This window comes from Trachemys scripta, chromosome 2 (assembly GCF_013100865.1).
Source record: "Trachemys scripta elegans isolate TJP31775 chromosome 2, CAS_Tse_1.0, whole genome shotgun sequence".
In the NCBI taxonomy this organism is placed as follows: Eukaryota; Metazoa; Chordata; order Testudines; family Emydidae; genus Trachemys; species Trachemys scripta.
The window spans coordinates 258,547,286-258,564,366 of NC_048299.1; the positions used below are offsets into that span (position 1 = coordinate 258,547,286).

A 17,081-nucleotide genomic window follows, 5' to 3' on the forward strand; every position below is an offset into this window, starting at 1 on the left:
CCACACAGGTAGACCCCTGCACCTGCCTGGATTTGGGATTATATGATCATCATCTTCACCTCCTATCCTATATTGTTGTGTATTGTTGATGTGAACTGGTAAACAATGTGCTTTCCACCCCAGAGCTGGCTGGTGAGTAGTGCTTTGGGATCCTTGAGGATGAAAAGTGATGTATATGTTGTAATTGAGATATTATTCTGTATGGACTAATGGCACTTTGCAATTGGCCCTAAAATTATTGATAAAAAGCTGATTACCACTAAGAATGCCATTGATTCATTTATGTATTCATGCACACACACACATTATATATATATTTATACAGGATCCAATGACAGAGAGCTGAAGCTAGATAAATTCAAATTAGAAATAAGGCACATTTTATTTATTTATTTATGAATACAATGAGGGTAAATAATCACTGGAACAATTTATCTAGGGATGTGACATGTTCTCCATCACTGGACGTCTTTAAATCAAGATGGGATGTTAAAATACCTTACAGCTCAACCAGAAGTTATGGGTTTGATGCAGGAATGATTTGGTGAAATTCTATGGTCTACGTTACACAGCAGGTCAGGCTAGATGATAATAATGATCCCTTCTTTCTTTAAAAAAAATCTATTAATATTTTCTGTAATTCCAGTAATGAATCTAGGCACCCCCCTGGCATTTTTTTTTTTTTTTTACAATGCTTCTATTTGGCTGTGTGTGTCATTTGAAAGAACTAGTTGCAGACAATAATGGTTTATTGAAAGCAGGGAATTACTATTTGGAACAAAGTTTGTTTCTAAAAAGCGTGCCATATAGGTCTATATTCTTTGGAAACACAGAAGCTGTTCCCTGTGACACATACTATTTGCTGAAAATTTACGGTAGACTGACTCATGCAGGTTTATATTGTGCTCCATTTAAATACTATTTTTTGGTTAAGTGGTAGCTATTTCAGTGGTTACCTTTTGGTTTGATGGTTTGTTTTTTTACAGGGTAGAGAAAGTTTACCCAAATTATAAGCCACTGCCAGTACTGCCTGAGGGAAAATGTCATCTTGACATTGATTTCTTTAGGGAATGAATCATGCAGCCATATAACTTAGCAGCACTGTCTGTCTAGATTTGTGATGGTTTTTTGTTTCTGTTAATACAAAGTTTGTCACTTGAAAAAATGTGTGATGTCTGGTCTTATGTGTATTTATAGTTTACCCCATGTTTACTAACAATTCTACTATGTGTGTCATTCATGTCTGGCATATGCATCGTCAGTAGTTCCATTTCAATATAGAAACCCATAATTTCATTTGATATTTTGTCCATATGCATCATTTTTGTGGCTGCACTTTGTCTATGATGAGGTATTATAAGAATGCATGCTTAATGACGGAAACCATAATATGTTCCATATATAGTACTACATGGTTATTGTAAACTGTGTTTGACACACATTTATGATTTAGATCATTAATGGCTGTCTGCATCACCGATATGACCCATTGCATCACTTTTTAAGAAACCAATGACACTTCTTTACAGATTCCCTTTAGCTCAGCTAATTCAAGGAAAATCAGAAAACCAAATCTTTAATCAGGACAAATTCACATTCTAAATTGTGAATAGGATTTAAAGGATTTCTTGAGGCCAGAATCTGCTACCTTGAACTACCACTTAGGTGGCTGTTACTCTTAGGAGTAAGAGTTGTACAATCAGACCAGCATTAAACTCAGCATAACATATGTTTCTAGTCTATGTTTTAATCCTTTGCAATTGACTAATAGATGGATTGCGTCTTCTATTTATTTCTTTTAGATCAGTTGGTTTCTTTGTTTCCCCTCTTTGTTCTTAATTGCTTGTTTTTGTTCATCGTTATATAGAGAGTGCTTGGTGCTGTACAGACATATAGGAGATCAGCATGTGTTTGCAATCTCAGTTTAGGACTCTATTCAGCCAATCACATCTCATGCCCGTCACCCCTTAAAGCTCAGGATTCAATGACTTTCTCTGGTGCTGGCATGGTGTAGAATGTCAAGACACACCATCCCCACACCTGTGTATGAAAGAGGTCCATTCTGATGACCTCAGAGGGAGTCAGCCCAGGGTGGTACTGAGGGCACATTGACACTCATATTCAGGGAAAGTCTCTCAGGGATAAATGACTCATTCCACATCCTCCGTAAAGTGAAACACGTGCTTTCTGTGAATCCCTTTTGGTTTCACTCATTCCTTAGTTTAGAAATTGTTGTCATAGAGAAGAGACTGATTGCAGCAGAGGAGCTGGCACTAGCAGCATTAAGCAGGATGTTAATCTAAGTCCATCTTCAGTGTCCATCTGTGCCCTAGTGAAATTGGCTTACCACTTCTGAGTAGGCACTACGCCATCCTACCACATGGGTATTAGAATGGGTAGCCAAGCGATCATGTGCATACATTGACTATGGGCAACAAGGGCAGGATTCCAAGCCCAGGAATGTGGACACAGCTGTATGTCTTGCTCATGTGGACATATTCAGTAGTTAATGAGCCATGTCAACAACACAGATAGATTCAGCCAAACTGCCTCCACCGCTGTGCAAAGTGAGTTTTTTGCATCTCAGGGACCAGAATGTGTGTTGCACAAGGACTGGGGAGGAGAGGGAGAACAACAATCAGAGATTTCATGGTATTGCTTTACTCATTTTGTCACTTTCTGCCCCTGTTGAATCACCATAATTCTTTGTGTGGGAAATAAGCATTTTAAAGGGAACATACCAGCTATGTGATGCAGCATTGTGTGTGCTTTTTATGGCACATACCTGCTATGCGCTGTGGATGGGAACTGGTTAATATTAGAAATGATCTATCATCAAGAACCCAGACCAAGGGTAGGCAACCTATGGCACGTGCACCAAAGGCGGCACTCAAGCTGATTTTCAGTGGCCCTCACACTGCCTGGGTCCTGGCCACCAGTCCGGAGGGCTCTGCGTTTTAATTTAATTTTAAATGAAGCTTCTTAAACATTTTAAAAACCTTATTTACTTTACATACAACAACAGTTTAGTTATATATTAAAGACTTATAGAAAGAGCCCTTCTAAAAACATTAAAATGTATTACTGGCACGTGAAACCTTAAGTTAGCATGAATAAATGAAGACTCGGCACACCACTTCTGAAAGGTTGCCGACCCCTGACCCAGACCCTTGGAAGAATTCAGATCCTAATCTAGCTTTGAACTATGCAGCTCATGCCAAGTTCTAGTTACTACCCAGGGCTTCAGGTCTCTCCACCAGAAACAAGGAATTAAAATATATCTAAGTTAGGATAAAAACACATTAGCATGCAGTGCTTTGGATTAGCCAATATTGGTAAGATAGGTATAATTCCTAATGTAAAGTCCTAGGAGTGTGCCATGTTCTGGACCTTGAACTGAAAAAGAATGCGGTTCATATTAATAAAACATTGTTCCAGCTGGAGCTAGATAAGAAACATTTGAAGAAATTAAGATGTTGGATAAGATTTTGCTTACGCTATCTCTCTCTGGAACTGATTTAATGTTATTTCTAAATACAAATTCCATTACCCATCAGCTTAGAATTTGAATAATTAAACAATGCCAAAGGGCAAAATCTGGAGATGGTTGAAATACTTCTGTGATTTATGAACATTTATTTTATACCCAGGACTAAATCTGTAAGTGTAGGCAGGGGATTAATTGTAGAGCAAAGCACCTAAATGTATATCATTTAAAACGTGACGGGGAAATAGCTTGTAGTTTTGGTTATCCTATCCCAAGAACATCTTCTGAAAACACCTGCTATTTGTTTTACACTGGTACATTCCAATGGCAAAATTACTAATCAGAAGTATTTTAATGAGCCCCGGAGATAAAATTTATTTCTGTCACAGATGGCTGGACAATGTCTAGAGAGGTGTGAACTTCTCCAGAAGCAGAGAAATCACTACATACTAGTACTGAATTGTACACAGGTGTGTTATGCAAGGTGACATTATAACAAATCCATGTAGTACAAACAACAACGATTGTATAAATCAGACACACACACGAAACTGGGACTAGAACTTGGTCTTTCAGATCCAAAATCACAGGCCTCTACCACTTAAGACAAAGGAGAATTGTATCGACTGCTAGTAGTAAGTCCCTTAGCCTCTGTGTGCCAGCCACTAGATGGCTGTATAAGACACTCATAAAACATGCACAGAGTTGTAAGGGGGTTTGTGTTACAGAGCCAATATATTACACAGTATCCCCACGCTGCACAGTGCTGTGACCCAAGAAGCGAAGAAACCTTCAGCTAGGACACAGACTGTGTTAGACCTGGACTATGCTGGAGTTGGAACTGTGTTATCTAGAAGTCTATTTAAACAAATATTTTACCAGCAGGATAACAACAGTGTCATAGGCCATATTTTGCCAAACTGTGCTTCCAGGAGCTGCTGCCACCCTGGAGCCGCTCCGGGTAAGCGATGCCGGGCCAGAGGCTGCACCCCAAACCCCTCCTGCACCCCAATCCCCTGCCCTGAGCCCCCACCTGCACTCCAACTCCCTGCCCTGAGCCCCCTTGTACACCCCACACCCCTCCTGCATCCCAACCCCTTGCCCTGTGCCCCTTCCTGCACACTGCACCCCCTCCCACACCCCGCACCCCAACCCCCTGCCCCAGGCCTATATTCATGGCCCTGCATGCAATTTCCCTACCTAGATGTGGTCCTCCAGCCAAAAAGTTTGCCCACCCCTGAAAAAAGAGAACTAACTAACTAAGTGTGTGTGTGTTATGTTCCCAGCATGCATACGTGCACACACACACACACACACACACACACACACACACACACACGTTACATAAAATCATAAATTACTCTTGCTGAAAGGTCACAATGTAACACTGCTTTATTTCTTAGAATTCAGAATAATAACACAAAAGAACCCAAAACAGAAAGCACAACCCACTCCACCTGACTCTAGCCTGGCTCTCTGACCATGGACTCTGCTGGGCCCACATCCCTTGCTTCCTTACAAAGCCCTCTAGTCTGCAAGCAGGACCAGAAATAACCCCTGAGCATTTAAAGTAATAGTTTACAATTTTAACACTGTTTATAATACACCACTATGTGTTTGGTTGCAACATTTAAAACAAAGGGGGATAAGGCAGGACACTGCAGCCAGAATTCTGGAAGAAGGAGAGAGGGACAGACATGGCTTGAGAATCTGATGGCTAACAGTGCTCAGTACTATCACTGCAGTCCTGGAAGTGAAAATGTTGCCGAGGAGCTTTGCTGTTGGTTTTGCCAATATTGTTTGAGGTATTTGTGTACATGATGGGTGAAATTTGGCCCTATGTAGAGAGGCAGCACAAAGCTTAGATGTTAGGATGAAATTCAGCCCTGAGCAGTGAACCAGCATAAGGTCTATGCCTTGTTTGGCTCTCTTCATAAGGCCGAATTTCACCCTCTGTCAATAATTTCTCTCCCAGCAATGAACCAACCTTCTCCAAAGTCCCAAACACCACCTATCCCTCAGTGGAGGGGACAACAGTGTGGTAGGGTGTATACCATACTGACTTCTTGGCATTCTCCCCTCCTCCTCCCCCCAAGATCTTTGGCCTGACTCTGCTTTAATATATTAAAATAGATGTTGTCACCCTACACTTAGCTTTTGTGGAAAAGAGGAAAATGCTCACTCTCTCAGGGGGATTCTCAGTTCCAATCTTTTGTGCATGATTCCCTTCCTCCCCCTGCCAATACAAGGTATCAAGCACTGAGAGATGATACTTAATGATACCAGGTTAATTCCATTTAGGTTGGAAGCAGTGCATTTCCTGCTATAAATGGAGGGCTGTTTCCAGCTATAAAAGTTTTGAGAGTTCTATCCTGTAATTGTTTTGTTCCTTGTACATAGTGTTTAGAGATGGGTCTCAAACCAGAACCGTGCACTCGTGGGGAAGCTCAGATTCAGGTCTGGATTCTGCGTCTGGCCCCTATGTTAACAACGTGAAATACTAGAATGCCAAACCACCTTTGGAATGTTCAAATCGCAGATCTGGATCCTAATCCTGTGACTCGGGCCCACTATTCGATTTCTGAAGGGAGAAAGATAGGTGAAGGGGGGGAAAAAAAGACATCTGAGATAGGGCTCCTCTCTCGAGTGTAAACAGAGTTAAATTTGTGTCACGAAGCAGTGGGCTTAGTTTTCTAAAGGAGGCATGGTTCCCAGAAGGAATTACATAAATATTTATGAAAATGAAGCAGGAAATATTTTCCCAGGGTAGGACACTTATTCAGTGCTACATCAGGTCAGCAAAAGCTAGAGGCTATTTGGTAAGTCATTCATTGGAACTGAATCACTGCCTGCTTGTTTGCTGGGTTCTGTTCTGACACAGGAACAGGCTGCACTCTGACTAACACAAATTATGAAACAATTGCAGCTTTTCCCTTTATATTTTATATATATTCATATCTAACAGAACTTGGAATTCCCTTTTTTTTTAAACAACCCCAAAGTTTGGCAGTATCTATATGTGTTTCCATGGAAAACCATAATGGTGGCATTAGTTAATTTCAGGCCTTTCATGGAGTCTCATGAGAGTATTATTGTAGCCAACAGTCATTTTCAGTAACAGGAAGTGCTCTGTGGCCAATTGCTCGAACTGACAATAGGGATGAAATTAACCTAGAGACGTCCCTGTTAATGTGGTGTGATTCCTGGGAAATGTGAATAAGCGCGAAAAGGGCCTGGTGCTGCATATTTTATATACCCCACTGAAGTGGGCTTTAAGTAAGAACATACCATATATTATCTTCAGGCCACATGTTTGAAGAGCTAATCAATGTTGGCTTTGATCTTGCAAATCCTTGCACGCTGCATAACTAGGGACACAAGGCTGTGGTGTCCCAGTGCAAGTGTGAGCAGAGGCTACATGTAGCTTGGATATGCTTGAACAATGCAACATAAGTGGACCCCCCCAAACAACCTGCGAGGCCAGAATGGATGTTAGGACATTGTCACCAAGACTGCTGGGTCATGTGTAGCCTCTTGAATATCATGTTGGAAGTTATGTAAGACTATTGCAGACTATCTTAAAATCTCTATTTAATTGACTGTACAGGCAACAAGGCTTTGGAGGAATTCTTGTCATTAGCTGTAAAGTGCAGTTCTTTTTGGAAGCTGTTTGCCGCCACTCATAAAGCATTGGTCACTGCCTGGGTCTCTGACTGGAATAATGTAGTGTAGAGCTGCTGTTTACAGACTACAGCCACATAAAGCAAATGTTACAAAATATGACATGGTGTCAGAACACACAGGGTCAGATTTTGAATGAGAAATCAATGAGAATTAGGCACCTAAATCCCAATCTGGGCCTAAAAGCTTTAAAATACCTTCCCCCTGCCCCGTCCCTCGTGTGCCATATTATAGTATTCTATTTCTCTCTATTCTTTCCTTCTCTAATCAGTTCCAAGCTTTGACAGTATTGGAATGAACTCAGTATCCGACATGGCAGGCGGGACAGTCCTGACCTCAGATACTGTGGTAGTAGGGGCCATAGAAGTACCATCGGCAGATATTTTGCCTTTGAACACCTCCAGATCCCAGTAGTTGATCAGTACAGGTATAGGGAAGCTCCCTGAACTATTGAAGTCTTGGGCTAGAGCTGCTGCAGGTGGACCCTGAGCACTCCAATCTGAGTTTTACCTATGGTATAGGCAGGATGTGTGAACAGTTGAGTCCAGTTATAGTATGTGGGACTGTGCTAATCAGTCAAGTTGGCACTAGCATCTGGCCACCTATTGGTAAACTTTACAACTACCTGAGCAGGTTGTTGTTTGTACTGTATGCAGCATATTGACTTTTGATGGTTAACAGCGGAGGGATATTAAGGTAAAGGTAACACTCAGCTCCTGAGGGAAAGGCTTAGATTCTAAAAAGGTAACATGTGACATAATGGTGACTTGTGTACAGCTGATGGCAAATCTACAGAACACTTCATGATTTTCTTTTGACTATTCTCAGCGGTTTCTGGTAAAACATTCTTGCTGCAGGAAACACAAACGCTGGTTTGTTCATTTTTTTCTTGCCTACAGACATCTCTCTTTGCCTGATTCAATGAGAATTAAAATGCACAATGGCTGATGTACCTCATTACATCTCAGTCACCACTGAATTCTCCGAGCAAATGTTTGCCTGCATCACTTCCCCTATCACTGTTTACTGCTGAGGAATATCAAACAATTGCTGGAAGATTTCTCAGTACTGCTGAGCAGATTCTGCCATTCACATTGGTTTGCCAGCATGCCATCCTCAGAACCAACTACACTACTTTCCTGCTCCTACACCATGGGCGTCTTGCGCTTAAATGGACTTTATGCTCACAAAATGGAAGTGAAGTGTCAGAAAAAGGGAAAGGATAAATAACATGAATTTACAACTTACAAAGTGATAGGCAAATTCACAATGCAAATCACAGTCAAATTTATTCCTGTGGGAACTCCATCGACCCACAATCCCAAATTCTTATTCTTCCTGCATGCCCCTCTAGCTATGGTATATTTGTTTTCCTGCCTTCCATCTTATTTAGATTGCATGCTCTTTGGGACAAGGATCTGTCTTCTTATATTTCTGAAAAGCACAGTGCACACCACAATAATAAAGAGAGAGAGTATTTTGAAACAGCATGGCAACCCATGACAAGCCTGGCTATCAGAGGTGAAATCTTCACTCTGCTGAATCAGTGGGAATTTTCCAATGTGGCCAAGATTTCCATCCCCACCTCCTCCCCCCCCCCCCCCCCACATGCTTGAGATCAAAGGCCTCCAGCCATCAAAAAAGAGTAGGTACCTTGTGTAACTGCACACTTCTGTATGGGTATACTTGCTGCTATGTTATCTGTCTGTCAAAGCCTGTAGGGCTATAAAATTAATTTCTCTTTAAATAATGAGGAAAGCATCTGAAAAGCTATTTCTCCTCTTTAATATGTTTTCGCTTAGGATGGGCACAAACAAACGTGTGTGTAACCAGCAATAAATTACTCAGCTCCAACAAATTAGCCCCCCTTCAAGAGCAGCTCTCCCCTTATTGAGCTAAATTCATCCAGAATGTAATGGGACAAAAGTTAGTAGAGTCCCACCAGAGATTAATATGAGCATCCATCTGCCTTTGCTCCCTACCTGCCATGATTCATTGACATTGTTACTATATTTTTTATCTAATTAAGACCTCGAGTCTGCCTTTTTCAAGTAGGGTTGCTCTGCGAAAAAGTGCAGTGGGACCACACAATAAACAGAGGCCCCAGGAAGAATTCTTGTGACTGCCAGAATTCCTCCAGGGAATCACACACTAGTTCCTCTACTCAGGGGGTTTTACGCCCCTTTGTCTGTGTGTTTGAGCTTCAAACCCACAAACTCAGAGCAAAACTCGGAGAACCATGTCACATAAATCAAAACCAGCACTAACTGAAAACCTCTTTTGCAGTGCAGCTGAGAAAACAAAGACTGAATGGGCCTGGAGCTGAACTACTCCATTGCCTATAGAGGTCATCTCTCCTGTCTGGCAATGGGATGCGTGGGCTAAAGGCGGGGTGGAGAATTTTGCACTGCTATTGCTTAAACTTTAAGCCTCTTCTGTGGCTTCAGTCCTCAAGGTTGTCCTTCTGGATCTTGTCTTTCAACAAAGCCAGGGAGGCCACAGAGCAACCACTACAACAGTCTCCAGGTGCTAATAGCAGCCATGGCCTGTGGATTCTGGCTGGCAGATCAGCTTGGTTCAGAGATCCCCTGCTCATACCCATCTCTCACCCTTCCACCATGCTGCATGGAGCCACCAGAAAATCTACAGCATGGCATGCAGGAGGTGTGAAGTCCCATTCTATGACTTCTCCTTGAAGCAGAGCTGCAACCATTCCATTGCTTTTGGGGGATTTGGCGGGCTCTTGCTGGCATATGTCCCTTACCTGTTATAATGAGCGTAAATTAATTTCCTTACATAACACAGAACAAGCATCTTATAATTAATTGACATTCATTTGGATAGAAAATCAAAGTCTTTCTCTTCTGAATGATGGAGTGTTGGATTTCCCCATTATAAGTGTAAAAAGAAAAGGCTAACAAAAACAGAGAGAGCCTCATATATCCAAGACATTTCCTCTGGCCAACGCAGCTAAATATTTCACAACTAAAAGATAAATTAGAATAAACAGCTGTCACTGTTAAATAAATATTCTGGACAATGTATCATCTGTGCAGGATACAAAAAACTAACACATCAGTGACCTCCTTTTCCCCACTTTATTTAGTTTTTTTTTCAAGTGTAAGCTTCCAAGTCTTTGCTCTGCCTCATTTAGTGAAACATTTATTTTAGAATCAACTTGTATTTTTCAAAACTGAAACAACGAAAGGCATTTCCTGAGGAACTGCAAGGATGAGCAGCATGAAAGGACAACAGTGGAGGACATGTGGAACTTTAGTAGTGCTCTTTATTTTTCAAGTTCAGATTTTTGGTTTCGATGTTGACAATCAACCTGCAACAGATGTTTGCTCGACACACACCATTTTACCTGGACCAAAAGGTGAGCTAGTTAATACCAAAGCTGATCAGAGTTGAAATTCTGAGCAAGGAAGGGATTTGTGGTGTGGGATGTGCATCACCAGTGGGGTGGAGATGAAGGATCTGAAGCATTGCAGCTCTAGCCAAATGAAATTTGTAGGGGAAGATGGAGGGGAAGGGAAAAGAAGGGCTGCAGTGAGGAGACTTGAGAATTGTGGAATTTTTAAAAAATGTTACTGGAACCAACTCCTGCACTTTCATATAAAGTGTTTTCAAACTGGGCTATGCATACCCCTCATCTGGGGGCTCTCGTCTGGGGTACATTGGAAAAATTCTGTAATGGAGGACAACACCTTTTATTTAGTAAGTCTTGGCAATCTAATCAACATTTAATCTCCTTTCAATTAAAATTGCAGCCGCTGTGCAACTCAGAATCAGAGGTATTTTAAACTCTGAGGCATGCCCCCCTATGGGGCACGGAGGAATGTTTGGGGGGGCTCGGGCCAGCCCTGCAAGGCAGGGCTCAGAGAGGGAGCACCACCACCACACCCTGACTCACCCCTGCAGGCCACCCTGCCTGTCTGGGTTGGAGGGGGGGCGTGCAGGGCCGTCCTTGGGCATATGCAGGATACGCGGCTGTGTAGAGTACCCGAAAATTTGGGGCACCATTCTCCTGGAATCCTCTCTTCTCCAGACCCTCCCCCGTGCTGGGCCGGCGGGCTTCTCCCCGCCCCCAACCCCACCTGTTCCCTCACTTGCTCCTCAGCCAGGTGGCTGAGGGCTCCAGGCTCCATTTCTGCTGCCCCAGCCCCGGGGAATCCAGAGCAGTGTGGCCAGTCACTGGCAGTCCCTCCCTGGACCCTGCTTGCCTGCGCCGCTCGGTCTCCAGCAGGGGCCGGGCCCGGGCCCAGGCCAGGACAGGAGAAGCGAAACTTCCACGTGAGTCAGTGGGGTGAGGGGCCTAAACTGACAGTGCGCTCACTGTCTCTCACACTTCCCTAACACACACACTCTCACACCCACATACACTCTGCCTCTCACGAGTCATAGTCCCCCAATACAGATTGTCACGCGCACACACAGTCTCACACTCCCCAAGACACACTCTGTGACACAGTCCCCCAACACACAGTCACACACACACAGGCTCCCTCTGTCTCTCTCAGATGCACGGTCTCTCTCTCACACACACATACACACATTCTGTCGCGTGCACACACACACACGCTTGTATTATTGTTGTTATTATTGCTTGGTACTTCCTGTCAAAACGCTCCTCGTGAGCCAGGAGTGGGTAGGGGCTGCAGGAGGGCCGGGGGCTCTGGCAAGATGCAGCCCCCCCATGAGACAGCGCGAAGCCTGCCTTGAGCCGCTGCGTACAAAGCTCAGTGTGTCAGCAATGTGGGGGAGGTTCTGGGGGTCTGCGGGCGGGAGTGGTGGCTGTGTCCCCTCGACACACTGGGGTCAGTCAGCAGCACTGGCTGGGGACCGCCTTCAGTGGAGCATAGGGGCACCAGTTTAATAATGCTGCATAGGGCCCCATAAATCCTAAGGATGGCTCGGGGGGGCGGTGGCGCACAACCAAAAATTGTATCACACATGGGGGGTTCAGCTCAAAAAGTTCAAACTCAAGTCAGCGCTCGCCCCCCTGAATGTTCCTCCATGCCCCCTAGGGGTCACGCCCCACAGTTTGAAAACCTCTAGAAGCTGTTGCTAAATGGAAGGCAGAAATCTGCGGGGGGCACATGACCCTATGTGCCAATCCCACACATCACCTCTACCTATCTTAGAAGGGGATACATGGTAAGCTACATTATTTGAACACCACTAATATAAACTTAATATCTTGTCCAAATTGTTTCAGCTAAATTAGATCGCTCCTGTTCAACAATAACACCGCGACTTCCCTTAAAAGCAAGCATTAACCAAGTGACAGCTGATGGTTGCACTCGTTGTTTCTACACTTAAGGGAAGAATACCATCATGTTCTCATTGTTTATAAATGCCTACTTATAGATAATGATCACTGCAGCACATATCAGACTTGAGCTAGGAGCTTCTGTTGAAGTCAATAGGGGCTTCACCATTGACTTCCGTGGGATCTCGATCAGCTCTTTAGCATATCATTCTTTCACCTTCAAGACATTTTACAAATATCTGAGGCCAAATTCCATGCATCATCAGCTTACACAACTGAACCCATGTAACCTAACTGAAGTCAGTGGAATTGCCTGGGGTGTAAATCAGCCAAGAACTTAGCCCATAACAAAGAGCTATATCTTGCAGTGGCAGTTCTAAAACATTTATTCCAGGCAATGGCTATTGAAGCTCAGACTGCTTCCTTATTAGTAATTTGTTATATTTCTCCGTAGGCTACAGAATTGGGGAACAACCGCAAGTGATTTATAGTTTAAACAGAAAAGAGACTTTATCAACATAAAACCATTGCTGCAGACTCATTTGTTTTTATGATGGATTATTCAAATGAATGCTGCTTAAAGGACCATTTTTAATCACCACATTCATTTCTTTAAGATTGAAATCTAATGTTTAACCTTTGCTGAGGCAGTGTAAACTCAGGAAGACACAATGAAACCAGAGGGAGTGGTACAAGTTTGTTTAGTTTCTATCTGAATAATGGAAGCGTACATGCTTGGAAGAGAGAGTTTGGCTGACAATAAACTTCGCAATTAAAATATGCCTGAGTGGGCTATGTCTACACTAGAGACCTTACAGCAGCACAGCTGTACTGATGCAGCTGTGCCGCTGTGCGATTGCTCATGTAGCTGGTCTACGACATAATTACCACCTCCAACAAGAGGCGGTATCTGTGTTGGCAGGACAAGCTCTCCTGCCAACCTAGTGCTGTGCACACTACCACTTAGGCCAATATGTTGCTCAGGGACATGGTTTCTTTTAAGTTTTGCCAACATAAGTGGTAGTGTAGACATGGCTTAGTGACACCACATCATGAATAGAGCTAGGATATAAGTCCAGGTCTCAGACTTGTTCCTTTGGTCTCATCCAGCAGGGACTAGGAGCACTTAGTGTAACCCAAGCCTGGTAATGAGCGAATCCAGCAATTGTGATGTTCGGTCTCTGTTGCTTCTTGGCCTGAATAATGGGTTGGCATGATGACACCAGGGGAGGGGAAGAATAAAAGGAGCATATTGAGGGGATGCTTAATGCTCCTCAGAACTAGAATATTACTATTTTCAAAGGGCTGAATGGTTCAAGACTAGTAATTGGACATGAAGCTCCTCACCTTTAAGTCACTGCTTCAAATCTCCTGTCAAACAGGTGACAAGTGACCATCTGACAGCATTCTACACTATGGGAGATGAATCTGTGGCCTCACTCCAGTTCCTAGTGGACAAGAGCCCATGTTAGAAAAGTCACAGCTGGCTTTTACTGGCATGACAGCCTCATCTGCAGTCCAAATGAGAATCTAAAGACTGAATGGAACAATATATGAACTATCCCCTTTCCTGTAGAGAAGTCTCTCAAGGTCAGTGATGAGGCACATTGGCCAAAGAGGGCATGAGAAAGTTTGCAGTACTGCTGCCCACACCGTACCTGTCCTGTGACTAGAGGACTCCAGACACCAGGTGTTCTAGCTGTTAACAGCACTAAATCCACCAACAAAACTTTCCTACTGTATTTCTAATTGTAGTATCTCAAATGAAGGCTTCTATTGCTTTTAGCACCATCATTATTTTTCTTTTTAAAATGCTGTATCTGTGGTGCAGCCTGTTTTCCAGTCTTCAGAAAATAGGCAACTCTCCAGTTTCTTAGTCAGTTTGCCCACATTTAATCCCTCTACCATCTCCTTTCCTCTGCTAGTGGCAGGCATCATAGCATAGTTTATTCTGCTGAGAGATCACACAATATGCTGGGCAATCACTTTGTAGCTGTGCCACTCACAGGCTTTGTGCTTCTCCTGTGACATAATCTACCTTCACCGTAAGAGGCCTGTAGGTTCACTGACTGCCTCAGACCCTATGGCTCCACATTAAATTGAAGTTGTACTGTGCACTTGCAATACTTTAAAGTCCACATTTCCTACAGGAAATAGCAGCAAGAACTTACATTTTTTCATGTGCTCTCTGTGGAAACCATCTTTGTTCAAAAAGGGCCAATTTTCACCCAAAAATTATTTGCTCAAAACGGTAACTTTTTTTACACGCAGAACAAGAGATGTCAAATTAATTACTTAGGTAGCACAAGGGGATATGAGTAATGTGATGAAAATAAGTGAGGGGGAAGTTAGGCTGAATATCAGAAAAAAGCCTTCACGACACAGAGCTATTAGGCTCACAGGGAAGTGACACAAAACGGAGCCTTGAAAAGTTGACTGGACAAAGCGCTAGACAATGTACTGAGGGAATGATTCTGCCCTGGGCAGTAGGGACAGACTAGGGAGCCTAATAAGTCTTTACCATCTTTAATTTCTATGATAAAGCCCTAGAAGTTAGTATCTATTAGAAATGTTTGTTATTAATAACTTAATAGACATTAAAGTCTGACCTCTAGTGGTCATGAATGATATCTACAATGCATGTTTTAGTGACTGACTAATTTAGTATTCCTATTTGTTTTCTCCATCTTTCTGTTCACACACCCTTTTTTCTACTGTTGGTGCAGACAGATCAGTTATAATTTTTAAAAGCACTATATGAGCAGCTGACCAATCTTTGCGTGCATGCTCACACACACACACACACACACACACACACACGAAGAAGCAGGCAAACTTCAACTGGTTTCCAGTTTCCTCTCCAATCTAAAACTCAGCTCAGGTTTGCAAAGAAGGCTACTAATTCTTTTGTTGAATTTGGGCCTAATGTTACTGCAGTCTGCTCCCACCTTTCTAAGAAGGTTTCATCCCTGATAAATTTTAATAGGGTTCTATAAAATTTCTTCAGAATAAGCTTATAGAATGTCATCAAGATTGATGGCCTCTCTATAGAATCTGTAAACTCACCAATAAAATTTAACAGCAGATTATAACCTTACTACAGAATTCTGTATTTTGGGCCAAAATTTCTATAAGAATAAAACTTAGATTAACAAAGTGATTAGTGATTTTGGATGCCCAACTTGGGAGACATTAAAGGGATCTGATTTTTAGAAGGGCTAAGCGAACACTCTCTGAAAATCAGGTTAAGGTGCCACAAATTGTACCCCACAAAAATTCCCATATCCAACATCACTAGCCAGTTTTGAAAATTTAGGCTATTATTCAGGATTAAAAATGATAAAACAAGGACCAATTCCTGGATTCAATTGATCCCCTGAAGGGGGAAGACTACCCTAACCATACACACAGTAGGCAACTTAAGTGAAAAAGTCCTTTGGAGGAAAAACTGAACCTCGCGTATAGTCTCAAGCAGAAGCAATGCAAACCCAGCTGACTCTCACTTGGTTTCACTGAAGATGTCAGCCCAAAGCAAAGCCCAATGGATGCAAACCCATACAAAAAGAAGCCAGGATAAAATTTGCACAAACCTCTGAATTAAACAACCCAAATTTCATCCAGTTAGAGCAAGAGCCTCTGAACTGGCCGTTGTGATCAGTACTGTTATTAGTGGAATGTGGTTTCCAGATTGATGTGGTTGTTTATGCATCATCAGTAAAAATTACACAGAAAAAAAAGTTTTGCATGAGTACATTGTACAGAGAGGTTCCTTAAAACACATATTACCGCCAGGATGCACCAGGTCACTTTATTACCCTCCTGGCATCTCTACCTGATGAGATAAAGTAACTGACATTTCCCAGACAGTATCTGTATTAATCAAGTCTAAACTATTATGAAACATTGAGCCAAAAAATTCCACAGAAACCTTCTGGGATGGCTTCTGCTGCTTCTTTCTTTCACAATAGCCTGTTCATCAATTCCACATCATCACCAAGGGATGTTTAGGGAACTTTAAGCCTCCACAGTTTTCACAATCCTGATCTCTCTTGGTTCTCTTGTGTCTGATGGTTCCTTCAATGTTCCCTCCTCTCTCCTAGGCAGGGCCAGCTCCAGCAGGGCCGGCTCCAGGCACCAGCTTAACAAGGGAGAGGGGCGGCACCTGGGGCAATTCGGGGGCAGCAGGTCCCTCACTCCCTCTAGGAGCGAAGGACCTGCTGCTGAACTGCCGCCGCCGATCGCAGCTTTTTTTTCCCCTCCAATTGCCGCCGCCGATCGCAATCGCGGCTTTTTTTTTTTTTGCTTGGGGCCACAGAAATGCTGGAGCTGGCCCTGGGCTCCAGGCACCAGTAAACCAAGCACGTGCTTGGGGCAGCACATTTTCAGGGGCAGCATTCCAGCCAGCTTTTTTTTTTGCTTGGGGCGGCAAAAGCCTAGAGCCGGCCCTGGCAGCAGCAGCGCGTCCTGCACGGGGGGCGCCCTGGGGCTGCTGTGGTTCGCGTTGGGGAGCAGCGCCCGCACCTTATGGGTGGGCTCTGAGCGCGGGACACTCGGGATGGGGGCTGCCCCATGGGGTGCACAGAGCCACCTGCAGGTGCCGCAGGGCGACCGCCCCCCAGCGCCGCAGCCGGGGCTGGG

General features: G+C 43.4%; 2 protein-coding genes across 2 annotated transcripts in view; one reads left to right on the forward strand and one right to left on the reverse strand.

The window, feature by feature from the left end:
- Positions 1 to 17,081, reverse strand: part of TNFRSF11B (TNF receptor superfamily member 11b) — a 118,019-nt gene that overhangs the window by 81,750 nt on the left and 19,188 nt on the right. The gene's annotated exons all lie outside the window — the stretch shown is intronic.
- Positions 10,240 to 17,081, forward strand: part of COLEC10 (collectin subfamily member 10) — a 33,171-nt gene continuing 26,329 nt past the window's right edge. The window contains exon 1 of the mRNA XM_034763514.1: positions 10,240 to 10,547. Coding sequence (XP_034619405.1) covers positions 10,400 to 10,547 — 148 coding nt within the window. The 5' untranslated portion in view covers positions 10,240 to 10,399. The remainder of the gene's footprint in view (positions 10,548 to 17,081) is intronic.